Source organism: Brachionichthys hirsutus, unplaced genomic scaffold (assembly GCF_040956055.1).
Source record: "Brachionichthys hirsutus isolate HB-005 unplaced genomic scaffold, CSIRO-AGI_Bhir_v1 contig_1448, whole genome shotgun sequence".
Taxonomy (NCBI): Eukaryota; Metazoa; Chordata; class Actinopteri; order Lophiiformes; family Brachionichthyidae; genus Brachionichthys; species Brachionichthys hirsutus.
In genome coordinates this window covers 1-22,027 of record NW_027180788.1, presented here as the reverse complement: position 1 = coordinate 22,027, position 22,027 = coordinate 1, and the positions used below count along the sequence as shown (strand labels likewise).

General features: G+C 49.1%; 2 protein-coding genes across 2 annotated transcripts; one reads left to right on the top strand and one right to left on the bottom strand.

Moving 5' to 3' along the window:
- The first annotated feature begins 2,186 nt into the window (after nucleotides 1–2,186).
- LOC137916717 (rootletin-like) lies at nucleotides 2,187–17,791 on the top strand. Its single transcript, XM_068759689.1, has 37 exons — nucleotides 2,187–2,243; nucleotides 2,527–2,653; nucleotides 2,729–2,874; nucleotides 3,647–3,844; nucleotides 3,925–4,008; nucleotides 4,103–4,194; nucleotides 4,292–4,457; nucleotides 4,544–4,650; nucleotides 4,765–4,980; nucleotides 5,056–5,146; nucleotides 5,533–5,619; nucleotides 5,700–5,912; nucleotides 6,576–6,775; nucleotides 6,868–7,050; nucleotides 7,378–7,522; nucleotides 7,623–7,769; nucleotides 8,019–8,249; nucleotides 8,342–8,535; nucleotides 8,620–8,747; nucleotides 8,838–9,007; nucleotides 9,104–9,283; nucleotides 9,565–9,699; nucleotides 9,797–9,940; nucleotides 10,614–10,852; nucleotides 10,955–11,114; nucleotides 11,219–11,386; nucleotides 11,467–11,887; nucleotides 12,186–12,349; nucleotides 12,445–12,565; nucleotides 12,661–12,824; nucleotides 13,236–13,451; nucleotides 14,246–14,470; nucleotides 14,550–14,699; nucleotides 14,859–15,059; nucleotides 15,529–15,660; nucleotides 16,874–17,047; nucleotides 17,432–17,791. The coding sequence occupies exons 1-37, from the start codon at nucleotides 2,187–2,189 to the stop codon at nucleotides 17,516–17,518; spliced, it is 6,063 nt and encodes a 2,020-aa protein (XP_068615790.1). The 3' UTR covers nucleotides 17,519–17,791.
- Nucleotides 17,792–18,647: 856 nt separating this feature from the next.
- LOC137916718 (microfibrillar-associated protein 2-like) lies at nucleotides 18,648–21,762 on the bottom strand. The gene is made up of 8 exons (XM_068759690.1): nucleotides 21,711–21,762; nucleotides 20,108–20,155; nucleotides 19,727–19,753; nucleotides 19,554–19,643; nucleotides 19,423–19,464; nucleotides 19,163–19,250; nucleotides 18,833–18,906; nucleotides 18,648–18,751 (listed from the first exon to the last, which is right to left on the bottom strand). The coding sequence occupies exons 1-8, from the start codon at nucleotides 21,739–21,741 to the stop codon at nucleotides 18,648–18,650; spliced, it is 504 nt and encodes a 167-aa protein (XP_068615791.1). The 5' UTR covers nucleotides 21,742–21,762.
- Between the last annotated feature and the right edge of the window lie 265 nt (nucleotides 21,763–22,027).

The following is a 22,027-nucleotide window of genomic DNA, read 5'->3' as shown; positions in this document are numbered from 1 at the left end:
TTGTCTCTCTCTTTTTCTTTTTTTCTTTTTAAGGAAACTAGTCTGAAATTGTAGATATATTTTCTTGATAGTCTCAGACAGAGAAATGGACCAATTTAAAGCCTTTAATATTATAGAATAGAACATCGTTATGATCAAAGAACATAGACAGTCTTCTCATCTGTAACGTAACCTAAGGGATTGTTTCTGTTCTCAAGGTGTTTTATTTTTCTGAATTTTATATCAAGATATGATTTGCCATATTTTGAAATCATACTTTATTTAAAAAATCCAATCAAATGGCACCTAAATGTAAAGCTTGATCAGATTTTTGGTGTGTGATTGATCATTAAGTCTTCAATAATGATAGGCAGATGTTAATAATCAGCCCACCGAGCAGCAGGAAATGAATGCATCCTCACCTCGGCGCAGGAAGTTGCTGATAATAATAATAAAGGCTATTATAGGATTTGTCTGGTTCTCCACTGTCGGAATTTCCCCCGGCGAGATTAATAAAGGGAATATTATCTTATCTACAAATGAAGTGAGGTGGATACAGGAGCAGGCTCCCCACTGGGACACCATTTAAAAGCTGTGGGGTGTGTTTGTTTTATACCAGACTACAAACAGCGAGCGGTGTCTTCTGTTCTGATGGGATTTTTGCTGCTTATTTTTTTTAATGTTATGGTTACAAATTGAATTTATGCACATTGTGTCAGTGGAAATGATCTCAGATGAGGGCCAAAAGGTAAACTAAGTAAAACTTCTAAAATCTTAAATAGTGTACATTATTATTATTGTAGAAATGACAGTATTCTGTCTACATTTGTCTGAAAAGGCGAGTCTTATTATGAAAGGGCTTTATTCGGTGTGTTTTGGGAGACATCCGGAAACACTTGTTTCCTGTTTACCAGCGTCACGCGAAATATTTGTAGATAGTTCAGGTAGCTCGCTACATGCTAAAAACACAAACGAGTAGGAGGCGGGTCGTGGTTGCATGTTGACGAGCCCCGCCCACCGACATGATGACAGACAGCGCGCGCGCGCTGCTCTCACCGACCGGAAGTCCCTCCCCGGAAAAAGCATGGAGGAGCTTTCGGGAACGAGACAACAGCGGCTCCCGATGCATCGATCGCCGCCGTGGGGGTGTTTCTGCTCCTGTGATCGGTAAACCCACGCGGGGGGAGGCGGAGACTCATCCGTGCAGGTGAGACTGTTGATCAGAGACGTGCGTGTTGACAGTCTCGCACATCCGTCCACGCGTGTCGAGGTTTGTCTCCACGGCGGCGTGTTTGTGTTTGTGTTTGAATCGCTGCTGCTTCGACGCGCTGACTGACTTTTTGAAGACTTTGGGTGTGTCCTTCGCGTGGATTTAATACATTTCAATCTGGTTTGTTGCGGTTTTCATGAAATAAAAACGCAGAAGACTCGGTTCCCTCTTTGCGCGCAACAGATTGATGCTTCTGACGTGGAAGAGGAAGCATCTATCAAATCACATTTTAATCACACCAAATGTTATGACATTTAAACTTTTCTTTGCATTTTTTGTAAAATTGATAACCAATTCAAATTTATATTTTTTGAAAGCCTTACCAGCATTTTACCAAAATGCCACACGAACCTGAGGTAGATAGAGTGATCACTAAATAAAGTGATTATACACAGATATGCAGTCACGTCAACACATTCTGACGTCATTCCTGCCGCACTTTACGTGCATATTTTTTCTTCAAGAAATAGGAATAAAGTTTACAAGACGTGTCAAAAATGAGAGCCACACTTCCGTTAAATTCATGTAAAGTTTTTACCATTTAAAAAAATAAAATTAAAGCTTTATGGATAAATCACCGAAGCAGCGCTCCAGCAGTTTGTTGGAGGTTCATGAAGTAGTTTTAAAATTACATGAATGACAAACACAAGCTGAGTCGTTGTTGAGGTCTGAGAGGAGTGAGGGTGAAATAAAGGAGGAGGAGGAGGAGGAGGAGGATGAGGGGGGGGGGGGGGTGGTACTTGTTAAAACCCTTCTAATCCTGTCAATCTCTGCCTGTTTGTACTGGAGGAGGAGGCGCTCCGCTCCGCTCCTCCTCTGCTCCTCCGCTCCAGACGCATCCAACCTTTTTCTTTACCTTTGGGAAGCCATCGTGGGTCAGGTCATCTTTGAAGACGTTCACGCGGAGTTAATCTTTTTAACTACCTGAATCTGCGCAATGAGCGCCGCGGAAAACTCAGACACCGACTCCAACAAACTGGAGTCTGTGATCCAGGTGAGGTCCACCCCCCCCCCCCCATCGCTGCTGTGGCGTCTTTGGAGGAGCTGTGAACGATGTTCGCGTCCAGCAAAGCTGCAGTGCTTGTTCCCGTTGTCGTTTACGCTGTGGAACGGAGTGAAGTTAGGACACCTGCCATCTTTTTGAAGCGCTTCATCTCATCTTTGAGTTGTCTTTGTCTCCGTACAGGGGACGGACATTTCTGTTACGTGCTTTCAAAATGTCTCAAAGGCAAACAGCAATAGTAATATGCTTCTTTTTTTCTTTTTTTTTACAACAGAGGCTGGAGGAGAGCGTTCTGTCGGAGGAGAAGAGGCTGACGCTCCGGGGCCCTTCCCCTGATGCCCCCCCCACGTGTCTGCCAGCCAGAGTACGAGAGATTGTCACAAAGAACCTCACTGAAGACGGTGAGGAGCCGCCACGTCCCTCTCCTGACACGGTGTCCTCTTTTCTTTCGTTAACTCTCGCCCCCCCTTCTCCAGCCGGGGCCATGTCTTCTTCGGTCATGTCCCTCCAGGAGGAGAACCGGGTGCTGCAGGGGGAGCTGGCGAGGCTGGAGGACCTGCTGGCGCTCAGCCGGGCGGACCGGGACGAGCTCGCCATCAAGTACGGAGCGATAAGCGAGCGGGTAAGGAGAGTCACCGGAAACGCAAGTCCAGCTGGAGGTGGAGGATGAACTGGATGCAGACAAAGTGAGAGACGAGTAGAAGAAAAGACTTTCTAGGTTCTGTCCATCCAGACGGGACGCTGCGCTCCTTTTCTCATTTCACCATTTTTTTTGTTCCCTCATTGTCTGAGAACTGCTGGTCTCCCTGGTGATGGGGTCTGGTATGAGCTGAAGTGTGATGTTGCCATGGTGTTTGTCACCCTGGGTGACTGTAAACAGGGGGCTTTGGTGGGGAGGTGGATGGACGTCACATCTCACTTTCAGCTGAAGAAAAGAAACCGCGCAGATCTGTAAAGACAAACAAAAGAAAGCTCTGTTAAAGAAATAAGTGTTAATTATTATCCCGTCATGTTTAACGGAATGTTCTCTGCTACCCATCAGACCCACCGTCTTGTATAGTAATTAAGATGTCCTTGCGTGTAACTGCCCCAGAGCACAGAGCGACGTCCATAAAGACGCAGTTTGGGCGTCGGGCCTTCTCGCCACACCAACCTGGGCTCACGGATGAATTTCTGTATGAACGGTCCAAAATTCTCACAGAAACACTGCAAAATCTTCTAGTGGAAGCTGTTAAAGCTGCAAATTAACGCTCCTTTAAGGCCTTTAAAGTTTAAATCGGATGCCATGAGAATTCCTGCAGGGGCAAGGACCGGGTGTCCCGATACTTCAGGTGTGTATGATGTGATCTTTCCCCGTTGCATTAACCCTCGGCCTCTGTCTGACGCGCCCGCAGCTGGAACAGGCGTTGCGTTTCGAGATGGGAGACGGAGCCGTCGCCCACGATTCCCTGGAGCCGCGCGGCCTCGCGCAGCAGAACATGGATCTGCGCAGGAGGTTGGATGAGGAGCAGGCGACCTACAAGCGTAAACTCACTGCATACCAGGAGGGCCAGCAGAGGCAGGCGCAACTCGTGCAGAAGTTGCAGGCCAAGGTTTGCTTGCTCTTACTCTTGATCTTGGGTGCCGTCGTCCGAGCGATGAAAAGTCAGCGCCGGTGTTCCTGCTGCTTCAGGTGCTTCAGTACAGGAAGAGGTGTGGAGATCTGGAGCAGGCGCTGCAGGAGAAGTCCTCGAACACGGAGAAGCACCATCAGAGTGTGAGTGGCATTCATTCATTCATTCATTCATTCATTCATTCATTCCAACAGTAGGAACCAAAATCAGAACTAATCTCTCAAATGTTTCCTTCAGGATCAAAGTGAAACATCAAATGGCCGCCATCAGGATGAACCGAGCAGAAGCCTGGAGGATGCTTTAATCGGTCTGGAGGAAGAACAGCAGAGGTGTGCAGGATCGCGGCGCGGAGCTGCAGTCGGGCCCTCTGCGCCGCGCGTTCCGCTTTAATATCCCGCTTTGCCGTTTCCTCTGTCTTGTTCTCAGGAGCAGCGGTCTGTCTGCGGTGAACGCCATGCTGAGGGAGCAGCTCGAGCAGGTCAGTTTGGCCAACGAGGCTCTCAGCCAGGACATCCGCAGGCTCACTGCTGATTGGACGAAAGCCAGGGAGGAACTGGAGCTAAAGGAGTCGGACTGGAGGAGAGAAGAGGAGGTAGGAGGAGGAGGAATGCTGCTGAGATGGCTCCGCTTTGATTGAGGAAACGTGGGAAGATGATCTGCTTGTCGTTTCTGTCTCAGTCCTTCCACAGTTATTTCAGCAGCGAGCACGGTCGGATGCTGATGCTGTGGCGGCAAGTGGTCGGATTTCGGAGGCATGTTTGTGAAATGAAGAGCGCCGCTGAAAGGTTTGCCACGTCTTTGCCAAACGTTCGACCTGCGTTACGGTTTGCAGCTTACCAGATTCGGTGGTACGATCACGTTACCGTCGCTTCTGTCCGTCAACCCGCCTCCGATTGCAGGGACTTGTCAGACATGCGTAACGAGCTGGCTCGGGCGTCCCACTCCGCCCAGGTGTCCTGTGCAAATCTGTCCGCTGTGCTGAGCAGCAAGGAGGGAGGAGCTGTCCTCGCCCTGGAGCAGGAGAAGGCCCTCCGGGTTCAGGTGGAGCAACGGGCGGCAGACATGGCGGCTCTCCAGACCAGAACGGAGGCAGAAAGAAGCGAGGCCAACATCAGGTCGGTGACTGTGATGCCGGTGAACCGTGGTTTTATGGAGGCGCACTGAATTCTCCTCATCGGTGCATCTTTCAGGTGGTCAGAAGCGGCACGAGAGGGCGAGAGACTAAAGGGGCAGATGGAAGAGAGAGGCGGAGAAATCGCTGCACTGACGAGGAGGCTTGAGGTGTTTTGATGGTTTTTGATAAATCCCCACAGACACACCCTCTGTTGTGAAACACACACTAGTGTATGCACCCACAGATTAAAATACACTCCAGAAAATGGTAATTGTGTTTTAATTAAAGTGATCTTTATCTTTTTAGACGTATTTCTAAATTTAAGTTTACAATATCGACTTGGTTTTTAAGGATGTTTCTTTGGCAGAGAGCCACGAACGGTTAAGAAGTCAGAAAGTGTTGGATGAAGGATTTATTCTGTGTGTTTTTTATATACAATTATTGACGACGATTTAAAAAAAAAAAAACCCTCATCTTTTAAGAGTATATAGGGTTTAATAATCAGTCGTCTTCCTCTTGGCGTCCAAGCTCCATTTAGTTTGCCTTCTCTCAGGAGCGGAGCGGTCACGAGGAGACGGACATGCAGGTGATGAAAACTCATCTGAAGACGTTGTTGGCGTCTCTGCGGGACATCGCTCGGGTAATGCACAGGTTTACTGCGTTCGATGTCATCAAGAAGCAAGCCCCTTATTTGTGTTATTTATTTCCTCTATTTCGAAGATGGTTTCGTCGGACGGCGAGTCGTCGTCGGAGGCCGATCAGGACAGCTCTGGGGCTCCGTTGCTAGCGTTGATCCTGGGCTCCTCCCCTCGCCGCTCCTCCGCTCCTCATAGGTCGGCCTCCCCCTCTGGATCTTCCTCGGAGTCTCTTCTTCCTGAGTCGGCTCTGTCTGCTCTGCGCTCTGCAGTCACAAACAGGATGCTGCAACTGCAGGTGTTTGTTTGTTTGTTGTTGTTTTTGTTAGCAGGATTATGGTAAAACTGCTGGATGGATCTTGATGGTAAAAATAATCTGAAGATGGGTCTTGGTCTAATTTAGATCTCATTTTATTTTGAGAGACGCCAATACCCTTCTGGATACAAAAGCAAATCTTTCCCATTTACTTATAATGGAGGCTTTAAAAAAATGTCTTCTGGATCTGATCCAGAATGAGGTCAGGGAAAACCCTGTTTACACTCTATCTCATTGGGAGATGGGCCTTTTTCTTTGGCATAGGTGCATGTAACTGCACAATAAATGGTCAGGGTTCGGGAGGGGGGTCAGGATCCAGATTGATCTGGATCCTGGTTGATCTGGATCCTGGCTAAATGGAGCTCGAAGCAGATTAGGCCAATAATACTGCTGATGGTTTTAAATCTGAGGCAGATAATAAAGTGCATTGGTTTGTGATGAAGGAAAAATGACATAAAACACTTTTAAAAACCACCCTCTGGATAATTAAAGGCATAACCACGAAGAGTTTTTACTCTTTCTACAAACCAAATTGGACCATCAACGCGTCAGGGCGGAGGTAAAAAGAGAACAATCAAAATCAGCGTGCGTAAAACGCCTGCTATCGAAATGGATGGACGCCACGAGATGGTTTTGTGTTTGCAGGATGTTCGAGGCCGGCTCCTCTCCACACAGTCCCTCGCACAGCAGCTACGGAAGCAGATCTCCGACGGCGATTTGGCTAAAAGAGATGCGGAGCAGAGACACCAAGCTGTGGAGAGGGAGAGGGACGCCGCTCAGAGGGAGAAGGAGACCACGCAGAGAGAAAGGGACCGCCTGAAGCAGGAGCGGGACGCTCTGGCCAGGTAACGTCACCTGCTGCGATCTCTGCTTGAATGCTGTGGCGTGTCACAAATATACGGTTCCCCCTTCACACGCGCCCCGGGAACCATTACAGCGAGAGGGCGAGCTTAGAGACGGCCGTGCAGACGGCGCAGAGCAGCAACCAGATCCTGCAGATGGAGTCCGAGAAGCTTCAGCTGGCGGCGGCGTCGGCGCAGCGGGCGAGCGATCGCGAGAGGGAGGAGAAGGAGGCCGCCATTCAGGAGAGAGACAGAGCGAAGGTGGAGACTCAGAGGATGTAAGTAGGCTAATTCAGGGGGATTAAGTGGATCCCATGTTGGCACTAAATCCACACATCCAAAGTGCTTACAGGGAGGCATCCACATCTTCAGCTTCATGTATAGACAATATCTGAGATCACTTCAGACCGGTCAGACAAGTGATATTAATCAGTCGCTTTCCCTCAGAAGCATGACGGACACTGCTGGGAAAATGAAATAAAGTGCAACAGAATTAGAACCTACTGGACAGAGCTTGAACGCGGCCTCCCGGAACGCGTACATGACCTAACTCCGCCGTGACATCGATCACAGCGGCGTTCCTTGGTCTGATTGCTCTGCCTCAGACAGAAGCAGTGGGAGCAGAGCGAGCGTCGGGCCTCGGCTCAGAGGGGACAGCTGTCTGCGGCGAGGGAGACTCACCAACAGGGGGAGGTCGAGAGGCACCTGCTGCAGGGAGAGAGAGCCCAGCTCTCCGAAGCCCTGTCTCGAGTAAGACGAGGGCAACTTGTTCTCATTTAATCTGAGATTCCTTTTGTGCTGTTTATCGCCTTCTTATTGCACTTATCGCCCCCCCCCCCCCTCCCCCCAGGCTGAGAGCAGCAATGCAGAGCTCTCTCTGCTGCTCAGCAAGCTGCAGGCTGAGGATGCATCTCTCAGGGACTCTCTTGCTAAGATGGGAAGCATGAATGAGGGTCTGGTTCGGGACAAAGCGGAGCTTAACGCTTACATTCTCAGGGTATGAAGGCCTTTTCTTCTCAAACAAAGTGGGACACGCTGGCAGACGCCCTCTCTGAAGTCAGAGAAGGAAAAGTTCAAACACGGGAAAGTAAAAAGACGGGTCCAGATCGAGGATTCTAAATGACGACGAGCTTGTTGCTGCTCCTGTACTAAATACTGTGTGTAAATGTAGAATGAAATATCCAGTTGAATGTCATGTGTTCTCGTGACTCGGGCACGATGCCGTCTCCGTTGCTCCATCTCTAAGCTGGAGGAAGAAAAGGCCCGTCTGCAGATCCAGAAGCGCGAGTCGGAGCAGGAGAAGTTGACCATTAGAGATGACCTGGTGCGGTTGGAGCAGGACCGGCTGGAGTTGGAGGCCGCCCGCCTCGCGCTGCGCCACAAACTGCAGGATGTTGAACTGAGCCACACGGGGGTGGAGGCGGAGCTCCAGAGTCTCGCAGCTGAGAGGATAAAGCTGCAGGAGAGAGTCGGCCAGGTACACGGCGGCTCGTATCACGAGGTCCAACCTGAAAACACAAGAAACCCGTGCAAACAATGCCTCCTATTCGTGTTGTCTTGTGTCGACAGCTTTGTGCCGAGGTGACCTCTCTGGGATCAGAGTTGAGTCTTGCCAGAGGGGAGGGCCAGAGGAACGAGGTGGCCTTGGAGGAAGCTGGACGGAGTCGAGCGGAACTCGCCCGAGACAAAGCGGCACTGGCGGTCCAGCTGACGGCATCGGAGAGGGAAAACGCGGTGCTGTCGGAAGAACTAGCTGCTTTTAGGTTCTCGTCCTTGTCTATTAGTGACACGTTTACTAGTGTTTTTAAATGAGCCTGTCTGCTTAACGTTTGTTTGTGACCTTGCAGGTCAGAACGGGAGTCCCTGGAAACCGGTTTATTTGAGGTGCAGCAACAACTTGTTCAGGTGGAGTCGCGTAGGGAGCACCTGGAGACGGAGAACCAAAACCTGCGAGCCCGCTGCGAGGCTGTGGCAGGTGAGCAGCGGAGAGGCAAGACGCAGGAGGGCAAAGCTCAACTTAATGGTCGATTTCTTTTTTTTTTATTCTCCTGGATGGGATTTCCAGCTGAAGTGAGGCGTCTGCGCTCGGATGGAGAGAATCTGTTGGCCCAAGCTGAGAAGGAGAAACAGGCTCTGACTCAGACTCTAAATGCTGCACGGCTGGAGGCCCAGCAGGCTTTACGCAAGGCCGTCTCTGAGCATCAGGAGGAGGTGGAGAGACTTGTCTCGGAAAAGGTCAGAGGGTTCGCACATGTCTCCTGTGTTTGTCTGATAAGGTGCTCGTTGCTGATGAATCCATCTTTTGCGCTGTTTGCTGTTCTGGTTTCACAGGAAGTCGTGCGTCACGGCCTGCAGGCGCAGCATGACGTGAGTCTGAGACGGCTGAAGCAGGAGGTGGAGGATCAGCTCCAGAGAGCGGACGGGGAGAGAGAGGATCTCCGGGCTGAGCTGAGGCTTCTCCATCATGACAGAGATCAGAGTCTGCTGCAGGCGGAGACTGAGAAGCAGCAGGTCTGATCTGGGTTCGGGCCTCTGTGAGGCTGTGTGCTGTAGGGGGGGGTAGATGATTATTGGCATCCAGGGAAGTTGAGTTCAATTTAGGCTAAAAGAGGGTCCTGTAATTATCTTTAATTGCTTCATCGGATTCCTCGGAATGGTTCCAACCATGTTGTCCAGCCTCTCTGCGGTGTTTTGCTCAATGCAGCCCAGAGGCTGAGCGGCTCGACTCCGGCACATCTGTTTTAAGTCTGTCTTTGTTTACTGGAACTTTGTTTTTTCTCTTCTCTATCTAGGCTCTTTCTTTGAAGGAGGCAGAGAAAACCTTTTTGACCGACAGGGTGTCCTCCCTGCAGGCTGCGCTGACGGCTGCAGCTCTAGACGCTGAGCGCATGTCCAGAGAAGTGGCCCATTACAAAGAGCAGGAGGAGGTGATGTCACTTCCTGTCAGAGTTTGTCACCTGTTGTTGTTAAATGATCTAAAGGCACGAGGAAGATTTGCTTCCTTGACATTCTGACTAACCGTAGATCCGAGTTGGAGCACTGACCACGGAGCTGCTGGAGCTTCGTTCTCAGCTGCAGGACGCGGCTTCTGCTCACGAGAGGGAGGTCCAGACTCTGCGGGTGACTTGTGCTGATCTGCAGTGCCGGACTGAGCTTGCGCTTAGAGAGGTGAGAACACACAACCTCCACAGCGAGTGGCAATCATTGGATCCGTTGCTGTTTATTTTTATTACATTAAGTGCAACATGTTATAAGAAAACTATTACATGTTGCATTTTCTGAATTTAGGATAAGAACATTTCAGGAAATCCTGGAAGTGTTTTAAATTACAGCGACGTAATAGAAAAGAAAATGTAGTGTAAAAAAGGTTTTGAACAGTTTTTAATACTGCTTAGGGGGGTGTAGACTTATGACCACGGGTCAGAGGTAGACTCCGCCTTCTCCTCGGCTCTGCTAGTGTGTTTGAACTTCAAAAATCTGGCCAACCTCCGAGGCATTTTAAGATACATTTTTTTGGTTGAAAAACCGAGTCGTTTGAGAACCGAGGTTCCACCGTAAATGTCTCTTTTCATTTTTATGTGATTCTCATCCCCCTTTTTTTTTTTAGTATGAAGATCATGAAATCAAGTTTAGCATCTAGCCAGAAGGCCAAAGAGAAGTTGCTTCATCTTGTGTTGTTTGGAACATGGCCTAACCTGCCACCACATTGTTATTATTGATAAAGATATTGATAAATGATGACCCATCTTCCTTCCTTCCTTCCTTCCTGCCAAGCTGAGTTAAGTCCACGAGTTTCGTATTTCTTTGTTTTCCGTTACCTGTTCTGGCTCGGCTCCTCCAGCTGGACCAGTGTCGAGCTTCTCTCTCAGCCAACGAGGACAGCAGAGACCAGCTGAGGAGGGACATGTTGGACATTGAGCGACGTCACAGCCAAACTCGGGACGCAGCAGAAAACTGCAGGAGCGAGTTGCTGGAGCTGCGACGCAGCCTGACCGACGCCACCAAAGAGAAAGACGCCATCGGCCAGTCAAATAGCCAGCTGAGAGAATCCCTGAGAGGTGCAGAAATGGAGCGAATCGGGTAAAAGCCTCAGTGGGTGGGGCAATTATTCTTTAATGGGGGGGGGGGGGGGGGGGGGGAAAGCCAAGGTTGTGATGTGTGTGTGTGTTTTTTGATTTTCAGTGTGAAACGACAGTGTGAGGAGAAGGGCCAGAGGCTGGCTGTGCTGGAGGAGAAGTTCGCCTCCACTCAGAAGGAGGTGACGGAGCTGCGGAGCTGCCTGAGGGAGGTTGAAAGGTCGCGACTCGAAGCTCGAAGAGAACTGCAGGAGCTCCGCCGACAGGTCTGCCTCTTCCTCCTCCAGCCCTCCTGAGGCTCTCCGTCCAGCTCCATCTTTTGCTCCCGGAGTAAGTGCGTCGCGTCGCTTTGTGCCTTTCCTCGCTCCAGCTGAAGGTTCTGGATGGAGAGAAGGAGCTGAAGGGAAGGGAAGTGGCCGAGCTGCAGGCCCGCTGGGCGACGGAGGAGCAGAGAGAGGAGCAGAGGGGCAAAGAGGTCTTCTCCCTCAAACAGAAGTTGACTGAAGCGGAAACCGCTCGAGATGCCCACAGGAGAGAGGTGAGGATGGAAGGAAGTGTTCAGGCTCTGGTCGTTTTGCTTTCTCTTTGATCTGATGGTTTATTCTTTGCCCAACGCAGCTTTCCATAACTGTGAAGCGCCTGCTGGAGTCTGAGTCCTGCTGGCAAGGGTGCGAGAGAGAACTGACCGCTAAGCTGCAGGAGGCGCACGGCTGTGAGAAGAGGCTGCAGGATGAAGCTAAGAACCTGGCGCTGCGAGCTCAGGCGGCTCAGGACGCCGCCGCTCAGTCCAATCTGCTGCTGAGCGAGGCCCGGGGCCGCCTGGCCGCCACGGAGGCGGAGCTGACCCGGGCGGAGGCCGGGAGGAGGGACCTGGAGTTTCGCCTGAGCAGCATTCAGTCTGCGCTCACGAGAACACTGGGCATTGGAGCCGGGGGTAGAGGGGGCCGGGGGAGGAGCCCGGGGGGGAGCCCTACACCAGGCAGCGTGTCACGCCACAACAGCTCCTCCCCCCTGCGGCCCTCACTGTCGCCTCCAAAAGGTAAGAGGTTCAGTTTGAGCTCCGCAGAGTAGGATTGATGAAATATATATGTGCTTATCAAAACTCTCTCTTTATTGTCCGGCAATTTTCTTCATTTTATTTTAATTCCTAAAATGAGTGTTTATTGACATTTTGTTGTTGTTGTTGTTGTTTTTCTCTGTACTTTTGCGTTTCTTTTGACAGACAGATTGATGGATTGATAGAAATACTAACCGAAAACACACAAAAACAGTTATTTGTTCTTTATTTAAAGGGATCTTGCAGCATTTTACATGTACTTTTTTTTTTTTTTTTACAGAGATACGAATAAGCACCCCTGACAACACCTTAGGTTCAGGAACTGCGTCTCCCGAGAGAGGGAATACTCCGCTCCCTCTCTCTCATCCGGAACTGGATCCCGACGCGCTCCGAAGCGATCTGAGAGACTTCCTCCAGGAGCTGCGGGAAGCCCAGCGAGAGCGGGTAACTCCGCAGTAATCACACAGAATCTAGCCATGCAAATCACACCGTATTTCCACATTCATGTGGCTCCGTGCTTGGTTGTCTGCTGATTGAAGGAGGACGCCAGATGTCGATTGAGGGTCCTGCAGCAGGAGCTGGACAAGCTGACGGGGGAACGAGATTCTGCCCAGAACCTGCTGACTCAGCTACAGAACGCCTTGCAAGAACATCAAGAGGGTGACGCTTACTTATCCGCATCGCGTCAGAAGAAAATCCTCTAAAACAAATGACTCGACGATCTGATGCGTTTTGATTCATGTGCGTAACCGTAGGGAGACGCGGACTGGACGACCGTCTAGCCAGCGCTCAGGTTCTCCTCCAGCAGCAGGAGGAGGCGTTGAGGAGAGGAGACAGAGAGAGGAGATCCCTGTCTGACAGGGTGAAGGATGTCGAGCGAGCGCTGCAGACGTCCGAGTTGGATAAAAAGCATGCGCAGGTATACGCGAGGTTGTGCTTTGCATGCACGTATGTTCCGTGCACACCGTGACTGCTGCCCTGCCATGTTCACCATATGGCAGCGTGCAACAACGCGAGCTCTGCCCGGAAGCGGAACCCGTCGGGGAGCGATAGCAACAGATGCTACACACACACACACACGGTGGTGGGCCTGCTGTCGTGCCCCATGCCCGCTCTCCATACGACTGTTTGTTAGGCCAGTTCCTTTAAAAATAACTCACCTTCTGGACACGAGGAGCAAGAACACAAAGAAAAAAGAGGCTTGTTTGTCTCATTACATCAGCACTTTGGTGATCTGGGGACTGATTTGCCGTTTGCAACTTGGGAGCCTGCTTTTTAAAAACTTGATCTACTTTTTAAGGCGACCTCTGTCTCCCCACAATCTGTGCAGGATCAGCTGAATAAACAGCGCGCTGCTGAGACGCGCCTGGAGGCGGAGAGGAGGCGTCTGCGGGAGGCTCTGGAGGCGGCCGAAACCCGCGCCACCAGGGTGGAATTGGGGAGGCGCAGTCTGGAGGGGGAGACGCAGAGACTCAGACTGAGTTTGGGAGACCGGGAGGCTGAGAGCCAGACCTCCGCGGAGCGCCACGACGCTCTGCTGAAGCAGGTGCAGCCGGCTGGCGGGGAGTCGTTTTCAGTTCACGTTCCGGTGCTTCATCCGGTGGCGTCAGAGCAGATTAATTTCGTCACACGTTCCTGAGATTATTTAGATGATAAGAACATTAAATCATTTGTTCCAAATTATGGAGGAGGGGAGGTTTATATTTTGTCTGTCATTCAATTCATTCCAAATAATGACCATTATAACCTTCTGGATTTTCTGTAGCGAGTGCACAACAAGTCAGGTTACCTTGCAACAAAGGTAAATGTGAGGCACAACATTTAAAATGGAACCTGGAAGGTGGTTTAATATTTACACGGATTGGATGACGCAGGTCTGCGTGCTACGTGCCGGTATAAACTTCACTATACTGTACTAGTTTGTCATTTTCTAATTACCACTGCATTTGAAGCTAATGGAAATCTTCTGTTTTATTCGCTATTTGATCACAAACCAGAGCGCTAGAGGAACGGTTGGTAACAAAGAAATGTCTGGTTTAATTCATGACAAGTGATGAATTGAATGATTTGCCATCTGTGGTTTAAAATCCTTTTAAATGAAACAAATGATGCTCCGTTCGTCTCTGGAAAATTGCAATCAGTTGTTTCTCAATTGTTTAATTCTCAAACTTTTGTAGCCGCTGTCTGATATACCATAGCAGACATTTAAAAAAAAAAAACCTTGCTAAAACATCACCTGGAAGCGGCTGCCTAACCTGCGCGTCCAACAATGCAAAGCTTCTTCCTCTTTGCTGCGTTGCTGACTGCGTCGCGCATCGTTTGGACTTCTGTTCTCCGCAGGTCGCGGAAGGAGAAGCTCGTGCATCTCTGCTCCAGAGAGAGGTGGAGCGGCTGAGCCAGGCTCTGCACAAAGCCCAGGAGGACGAGTCGTTACTCAAAGAGAAGACGTCTTCCCTCAGAAAGAGCCTCCAGGAAGCCGTCGCTTCTCACGGCGGCGCTCAGACCCGTCTGGCTGCCCTGCAGAAAACGCTGAGCGTGACTGAGCAGGACAAACAGCTGCTGCAGGTGAGTGAGACGGAAGGACGTTAAAGGCTGTGGAAGGTGTCGCTGCACCGTGATGTCATGGATCATCTCCACCGATAAGGAACGGGTGGATGAAACCAGGGCGTTGTTAATGGAGGGGAAGAGGAACATGGCCGGCCTGAGTGAGCGAGCGCAAAGCTTGCAGACTGAGCTCAACCAGAGCGAGCTGAGCCGAGAGGAGCTGCAGGCTGAGCTCGGCAGCACTCAAGAGGTGAGGAGACGGATCACCGAACGTCTGCACCCGGAGATGCCACCCAATCTGCCCACCTGCTGATCTTTAGCAAAGCTCTCTGGATTTATGTAACATTTCAAACACGAGTGTTTACATCTGCGGCAGTCTGCAGACTCGCGTCTTTTGCGTCTCCACCAGGCCCTGCGTCAGCGCTCGGCCAGCCTCGCGGAGGCTCAGCACGGCGTCCAGTCGGCTCAGACGGAGCGGGCTGCTGTCGAGGAGCGACTGCGCGGGCTGCAGCGAGCAGTCGCGTTGCTGGAGAACGAGAAGAGAGATGCAGAGAGGCAGGCTGTGAGACTCGAGAAGGACAAGAACGCCCTGAGGAGTACGCTGGATAAGGTCGGCACGGCAGTGAAACCGTCTTCATTCACGCCATTGTGGCTTACTTTAGTTTGACTTTGGTGAAATACAGAAATATTGGTGTGCAAAAACTATCGAAGGATGTGCAAAATAATTTTTGTGATCCTGCTAGGCCACAGGAAATGCTGATTATTGTACACAAATCTAATCTGTTGCGGTTTTTGTCGCTAAAAGCGCTCATTCTCTGCCCAGGTGATGGATGCAGGCAACAGAAGAAGTGTCTTCATACTCAAAATAAAGAATTGTCAGCTTTTTGAATCCTCATCTGAACTGCAATAATTATTTTAATTGTGTCCATATTTTAAATTTCTCTATGAAAATTCAAAACTGTTGATCTGTTATTTTACAATGCGTTTTAGATATTAATGTTCTCCTTTGCAGCGCTTTCTAACTGCTGCACTTCAGTTCAATTGGTGACGAGGTTTTCTGAAATGCTCCTTTTCATTAGGTCGAACGCCAGAAGCTGAAGACGGAGGAAAGCGGCATGCGGCTGTCTGCAGAGAAAGGCCGCTTGGATCGCTCTCTGAACGCCGCTGAGCAGGAGGTGCAGGAGGCGCAGCAGCAGATGCTGATACTGCAGGTGGGGGGGGGGGGGGGCACACTCATCAGAACTGCAACAGATTAACTACAAATCTGAGCTAAATGCTAAACCCTCTGAGAAGTCACACCAAGCTTATTCTCTCAGATGCTTCACACCTCTGCTGGAGGAGAAGACGCAGGCAGAGGCTTTTACAGGACAGATTAATACCGTCGATTGACCTTCAAGTTGTTGGAGGGTTGAGTAATTCTGGTTTCATTTGCTGTGCACATTATCCGAATCCTACAACCGACCCCTTTGCATTCCTCCCACCGTAGACGACTCCAAAAAAGACTGAGGGGTGCTCGGATAGCCCAAGTTGTTGTGATGCTAAGCAACAGCCGTAACTATGTTGTTCTTTATTTACCCCGGACATGCTACGAACAAGTCAATAAACAAAGCCACGGTAGGTTTCATGTGGTTTTCTGAATTGGAACTGTTTATTCCTCTTCATGTATCCAAACCTTTCCAAGGCTGCAGAAATGTTTACCAGTTAAAGCAACAATTCCCAAACGAGAGCAGCGAGCGACGAGAAAGACGTGGAGCTCGTACGCGCCGTGCAACAAAGACCTGCAAGGCGTGTGCCTGGAGGTGTCGTTGCAAAGGTCACCAGCCATTCGTCTCCGTGCCGGAGAAAATCACAGATGTGTTTGTGAACAACAGGCCGTTGTTGTTTATTTGTCAGGAAGTGACTGGGTTTTTAAAAAGCTGTGGATTTAATGTAGAACTCGAGTGAGTTCGGTCAGTCTTTTCCAGTCGGCCTACATTTTGCCTGTTTTGTGGAGCTGATCCACTTTCCCAGATTTCTCCCAGTCGTGTCTCCTAAAGCCGCCAAAGAATCAGTATAATTTTTCTTCACATTTCCTTGCTTTTCCCCGGTGGATTTTAATTTACACAATTATTATTTTTTTTACAACAACTTAAAATAGTGTCTGTCTCCTCTTCGCATGGGCTCCTCAGTCCACACTGTTCCCTACAGTAGGGAAACTGTTTGGGAGCCGCGTCCCAGAATGGCTTGTAATGCTCCCAGGGCACTATTTGCAGAAAGTATTATTCCACGGCATCTGAACACATGAACAAGTTTTATGTCCCCACAGAGCCTCTAACATGGTTGCCGACATTTAAACAAACTTCCTGGCAGCTTGCTTTTTGTTAACATTTCGGTTGCCCCCCCACCCCCTCTCACTGTGTTTGTGTGTGTGTGTGTTTTGAGCAGACCCAGCTGGCTGACATGGAGCAGTCTCACAGTCAGTGTGAGGGTCTGCTGAGGCAGCGTGACGAGGTCCAGCGGGAATCTGAACGGCTGCGGTCCAGCTTCAGAGACATGGAGCGAACGCTGGGCACCAGAGAGCGAGCTCATCGCCAGCGGGTCAAAGGCCTGGAGGAGCAGGTACTCGCAGCTTTAGCAAAAGTCCTTCTCGGGTTAAATCATCATCTCGGTTCTAAAAAATAGGGAACTAGAAATGCACTCTGAGAGCGCAGACCTCCGCCGAGCAGCTCATTTTCCCTCTTAGATGGACCATAAATGGTATTTAAACGAGAAATGTCTGCACTGGAAAGATGGATAATCCTCCTACATCAACAACCAGATTACAGAATGGAAGAGGAAGTGGACCTTTTGTTATTTGCATGTTTTTTTTCCCAGCACAATAAACTTTCTGACGGCAATTTAAATAAACATGCGAATTCTGCATCCACTTGGGCTGCCGCTCCTACAGAGCTAATCCCAATTTAAAGACGATAGTTTTGTCATGTTATGCCTTGTTGCTTCCAGGTGTCCACTCTGAAGGAGCAGCTGCAACAAGAGGTGAAACGGAGACAACCTTCTCTGTCGTCCCCCATGTCCTCGCCAGGAAACTGAGGAGCAGCTTAAAAGCAGAAGTACCAACAGAGCGATGCGATTCAATAGCTGCGCCGAAAGCACTCGCAGCCATCTGTGTTTGATTGTTGCACAAAAGTTCTCCCCAAACTTTCAGCTCAGTCCCTTCCAGACCGAATCTGGACGTGGTGCGGGAAAAGAAATGTGCTCGAATCCTCCACATTCATAGGAAGACGAGGACAGGAACGTCCTCGCTGCGTGCCACATTCAGCACAAATTTGACTTTGGTTTTGTGAGACATTTTTATACAACAGTTGAATGTATGTTGTTTCATTAGTTATTAGTTTTACTAGTTGCACATGCTCGTTGCTTAAAAACTGGCAGACTAACGGTTACTAGCAGCAATATAACTTGTGTGGACTAAACGCAGAATAAACTCGGTGTGTAACGTCGTTCACGTCTGTCATCACACTGAGCTGCTGACGTCACGGCGACGTCTCACGTTGGACTCAATCAATGTAATAACAAAAAAAAAAAGTTTTTTTTATTTTTCTCAGCCTTTATAGTGACCGTTTTACAAAGCTGTGGTACACAGGCCATTTTGTGAGATGCCCTTTGAACCACTTGTTGCCACTGGGATATATATTTATGAGCTTTGCTGCTTGATTATTTTAGCACAAATCCTGTGGCAGGAGTAGAAAAACTGAGGTCACTTCCCGCCTGTTCTCTTCACACACACCTCATGATCTTCAAACAATGAGACCGTTGCCGTCCGGATATTGCTTAGTGTTGTCCGACGTCGGTGCACAGTGAGCACCGCTAATGGGTTGATCATGACATGGACTGCTTTTCTACACAAGTACAGTAACGTGTCAAAAAAAAAAACAATGAACAAAAAGCATCAGATTAATACAATATGCTAAAAAATAAGATGTTCTGTAGTTTTATGTGCGTCTCTAATAGTTTTTATAGCACCAGTGTGATGATTTATAGCACCAATGACTCATACAATCATCAACGTTCTTGGGATTATAGTGATCCATACGTGTGAAAAGACCAAAATGGAAACGAAAGACTTCCAAGTGCTTTTGGCACAGGAGTAGTGAAAGTGAGGTGAAGCTGGAAGCCGGCAGCATCTGGGCAGGCAGCGTCCCTGGATCGGTGTTATTGATCAGCAGCTGCCACAGCTCTTCCCACAGCTTCCTCCTAGCGATGAACACCCGCCGCTCAGGGCCGCCACGCCACAGCGAGAGAACTGATCACGACACAGGTCTGCTAAAAAAGGGAGGAAGAGGAGTTTCAGTGTGCGTCTTGAGCGCACCAGCGCAGAGTGCACGGTGCAAGGGAACCCCCCACCTCTGAGCAGCTCTTCGTGTGCACACACAGTCCTCACACAGATCTCCTTGTTGATGACGTACACCCGCCTCAGGCTAAATGAAAAGCACAGAGGTCACGGTCAGGCTGGACGCGGGCCTGTTAAAGGAGCAGTTCGCTCAAAGCTGTCAACAGGTTCCAGATAAATGAGATCCAATAGGATGTTTAGCTCTTTGCAAATCTGTTAAGAGACTTGATTACGTGTGATCCAATAATTTTTAATAGTTTGGGTGTTTTTTGCGAGTAACTGAGAGACGTGTTGGCGTTGGGATAAAGGCTGGGTTCCCATTGCTGAGTGCTTTCAGGTCCTACCTGTAGAAGCAGAGGCTGTTCAGGCACTGCTTGCACGGCTTGTGAACGGAGTAGAGTCTTGTGCAGGGATACTGCTCCTCTCTGCAATCTGGAAAACAAATCATTCATCGTCTTGAAGACGAGGCGACCTCAATCCGATCCCAGCTGACTATGGGAAGGAGGCGGGGGAACACCCTGGACCGGTCGCACAGGGCCGAAAACAAATCCTCTTTGACGTCTCCAAACAACTGATTCTTGTGATTTCGTTTACGTTTTCTTACCGAGGGGGCCGGGCTCGGTGGGCTCTGTCTCGAAGTCGGTTTCTGGTGACCACACGGAAAGCAGATTCATAAAAGAGTTTTGTCGACACAGAATCGTGACCCAGACCGGAGCGCGCATTCAGCACGTGTACCTGATTTTTCTGGACGGATCACTGGCTCAAGTTTCACCTGCTGCTGGTAGGTTGCAGGGAGAGATTCATGATTGTCAGACTCTGGACCATCTAAACAAGAGGCACTATTTAAAAAGGCACTGATGATGAAATAGTCATGAAGAACTATTCGTATCGTGATGAAAATACTTTACCTGGGAAATAATCTGGCCCATAGTCCTCTGTGAGGTCGGAAAATAAGCAGGAGAGACAAGACGAAAGAGCCAGTTACTCCCAAACAAACACACGGGCCATGAAACAGAGTAGCTGCACCCCGAGCTGAACAACAACAACGTTCAGGACTCCATGTGTGAGACGTTTACAAATAATAACATGCAGATGGGTCAAAGTGCGATTAACAGCATGGCTTTGTGGGTGGTAAACAACAGATGGGGGGGGGGGGGGGGGGAGGAAGTCCTCGAGGCTCGGTGACGCATCAGATGGCAGCGAGAAATCATGAACAGGCGTGCAGCGCTCGGACACGAACCGACGGCGAGCTGCGGCGGTCAGGAGCAACGTTCACTCGGTGAACTCACCCAGAAACGGGAAGGGTTCCTGGTACTGGGCCTGGGCAAGCAGCACAACTGTTGGCATTCAGAACAATCAAGGGATTAGTGGAGGCGGGCGATGAGTGAAACAGTGAAACAGAACACATCCACCGGGCTCTCTCTGGAAGATGCGAGCGTAACGGAGAAAATGGAGAAGATGCTCATCAAGCACAAGAGCTGAATTCATTGCAAAAAAATAACTTTAAATTACCTACTTGATCATTCATCTTAAGCTTTCCTGACACTTTGATCTTTTTTTTCTCTATCTGGGTTTTTACATAGCTTTACATGCGGCCATGGACGGATGGCTGGATGGACGGATGGCTGGACGGACGGATGGCTGGGCGGATGGATAGCACACATGTCTTGAATTGAATTAAAAGGCCTGTCAGGCCTTAGCAGAGGTATGTGCTGTACTGAGTGCCTCTCTAATGAGTGCTGCCCCCTGTGGCTGCCAGTAACCGTAAATGGTAAACAAGAAAAAACAACAAAGTGTAACAGCGGGGCCGCGGGGAAGAGCCAGGAAACTGAAATGAGTGGGCCTTTTACCGCATCTATTCCACCAGAACGTGTCTTTTATTTAAACAGTATTGTTTAAAAGCGACTATGGTGTAATGTTTGCCCACAACTGTTCCCTGCCTGAAACCAGGAAAATGGAAAAACGTTAAAATTGAGCGTAAAACCTTTTTTTTTTTGCCATTTTTGAAGAGAAACTATATTTGTGAAATGACTCAATAATGTAATTGACTTTTAGTGTAGATTATTTAGCCTTATTTGCATGTTTTTGGTGGTGCAGGTCTCTGTGTGTGTGTTGGCTCTGCGATAAACTGGCGGCTTGTCCAGGGTGTACCCGCCCTCAAAACATGCACCTCTTTGGCCTCTTTCAAAACGGCCCTAAAAATACACCTTTTAGGGGGACAGAAATGGAGATAGTCATCACGACTCTCTCCGGATCAACCCCCCCCCCCCCCTTTTTTTGTCCACCTACGTTGCACATATTAATTGCCTTAGTAATTTATTGTAATTTATGTAATCCATTGTCATTCATTGTCATTTTGCATCAGTGGTGTAATTTATTTTAGATTAATTGTTAGTTTGCATCGGCGGTGTAAAATCATTTTATTTTTATTTTTCTAATGTTACGTTGCATCAATTGAGTTATTGAATATTGGTTTTATTTTTATTTGTATTGTCAAATTTGTATTGTTAATTGTGGATGATTTATGTACGAAGGACTTTCAACGGAAAAAAGACCGCAAGGGCTTTTTTGAAATGCTCCTCTTAGACAGGATGTTTGACTTTATTTGTACTGTAATACATGCTACTGTGTGACTGTACTTGTACTCTAACATTCTATCTAATAAATATATATATATTCATACCCCGCCTCTCAACCGTAGACTGCTGTGATAGGCTCCAGCATGACCCGCAACCCGGTAACGGACAAAGCGGTTCAGAAGATAAATGAATGAATGATTACAACATTCCTTTATTATCGATTTCCATAATGCTGTATGGAAATAAATGATCTGAAATAGAGTATTTAGAAGAGGAAGAGGAATACGATGCAGATTATTAGGAGGACTCTTACCTGACATGCAGATTATTAGGAGGACTCTCATGGCCGCTCTGGGAGGTAGTCTGACTGGAACACTGCAGGGCAGATGAGGTGAGCGTCAGCAGACAAACACAGAGCAACACCGGCCACTTAATGTTGGATATGCCGCTGGTCTGCTGAGCACTTTTCTCCTTTCTTTCCCCCTGCCCTCTGTCACCTTCCTCTGCCCCCCCCCCCCCCCCCCCCCAGAAAGCGAGGGGAAGAAAACTCCGGCAGCAAGAATGTGGCACGTTTGCCTTCCTAAGAATAATCTGTTTTCCTCCTTTTCCTCGCTGCAGCAGACGTTCTCG

Coding starts and splice junctions, on each gene's coding strand:
- LOC137916717 (XM_068759689.1), top strand. CDS start 2,187: ATGAGCGCCGCGGAAAACTCAGACACCGACTCCAACAAACTGGAGTCT. Junction 4,009..4,102: donor CGGAGAAGCACCATCAGAGT/GTGAGTGGCATT, acceptor TGTTTCCTTCAG/GATCAAAGTGAAACATCAAA. Junction 10,853..10,954: donor GCAGAAATGGAGCGAATCGG/GTAAAAGCCTCA, acceptor TTTGATTTTCAG/TGTGAAACGACAGTGTGAGG.
- LOC137916718 (XM_068759690.1), bottom strand. CDS start 21,741: ATGAGAGTCCTCCTAATAATCTGCATGTCAG. Junction 19,465..19,553: donor GATCCGTCCAGAAAAATCAG/GTACACGTGCTG, acceptor TGTGGTCACCAG/AAACCGACTTCGAGACAGAG. Junction 19,251..19,422: donor CACCGAGCCCGGCCCCCTCG/GTAAGAAAACGT, acceptor TTTGTTTTCCAG/ATTGCAGAGAGGAGCAGTAT.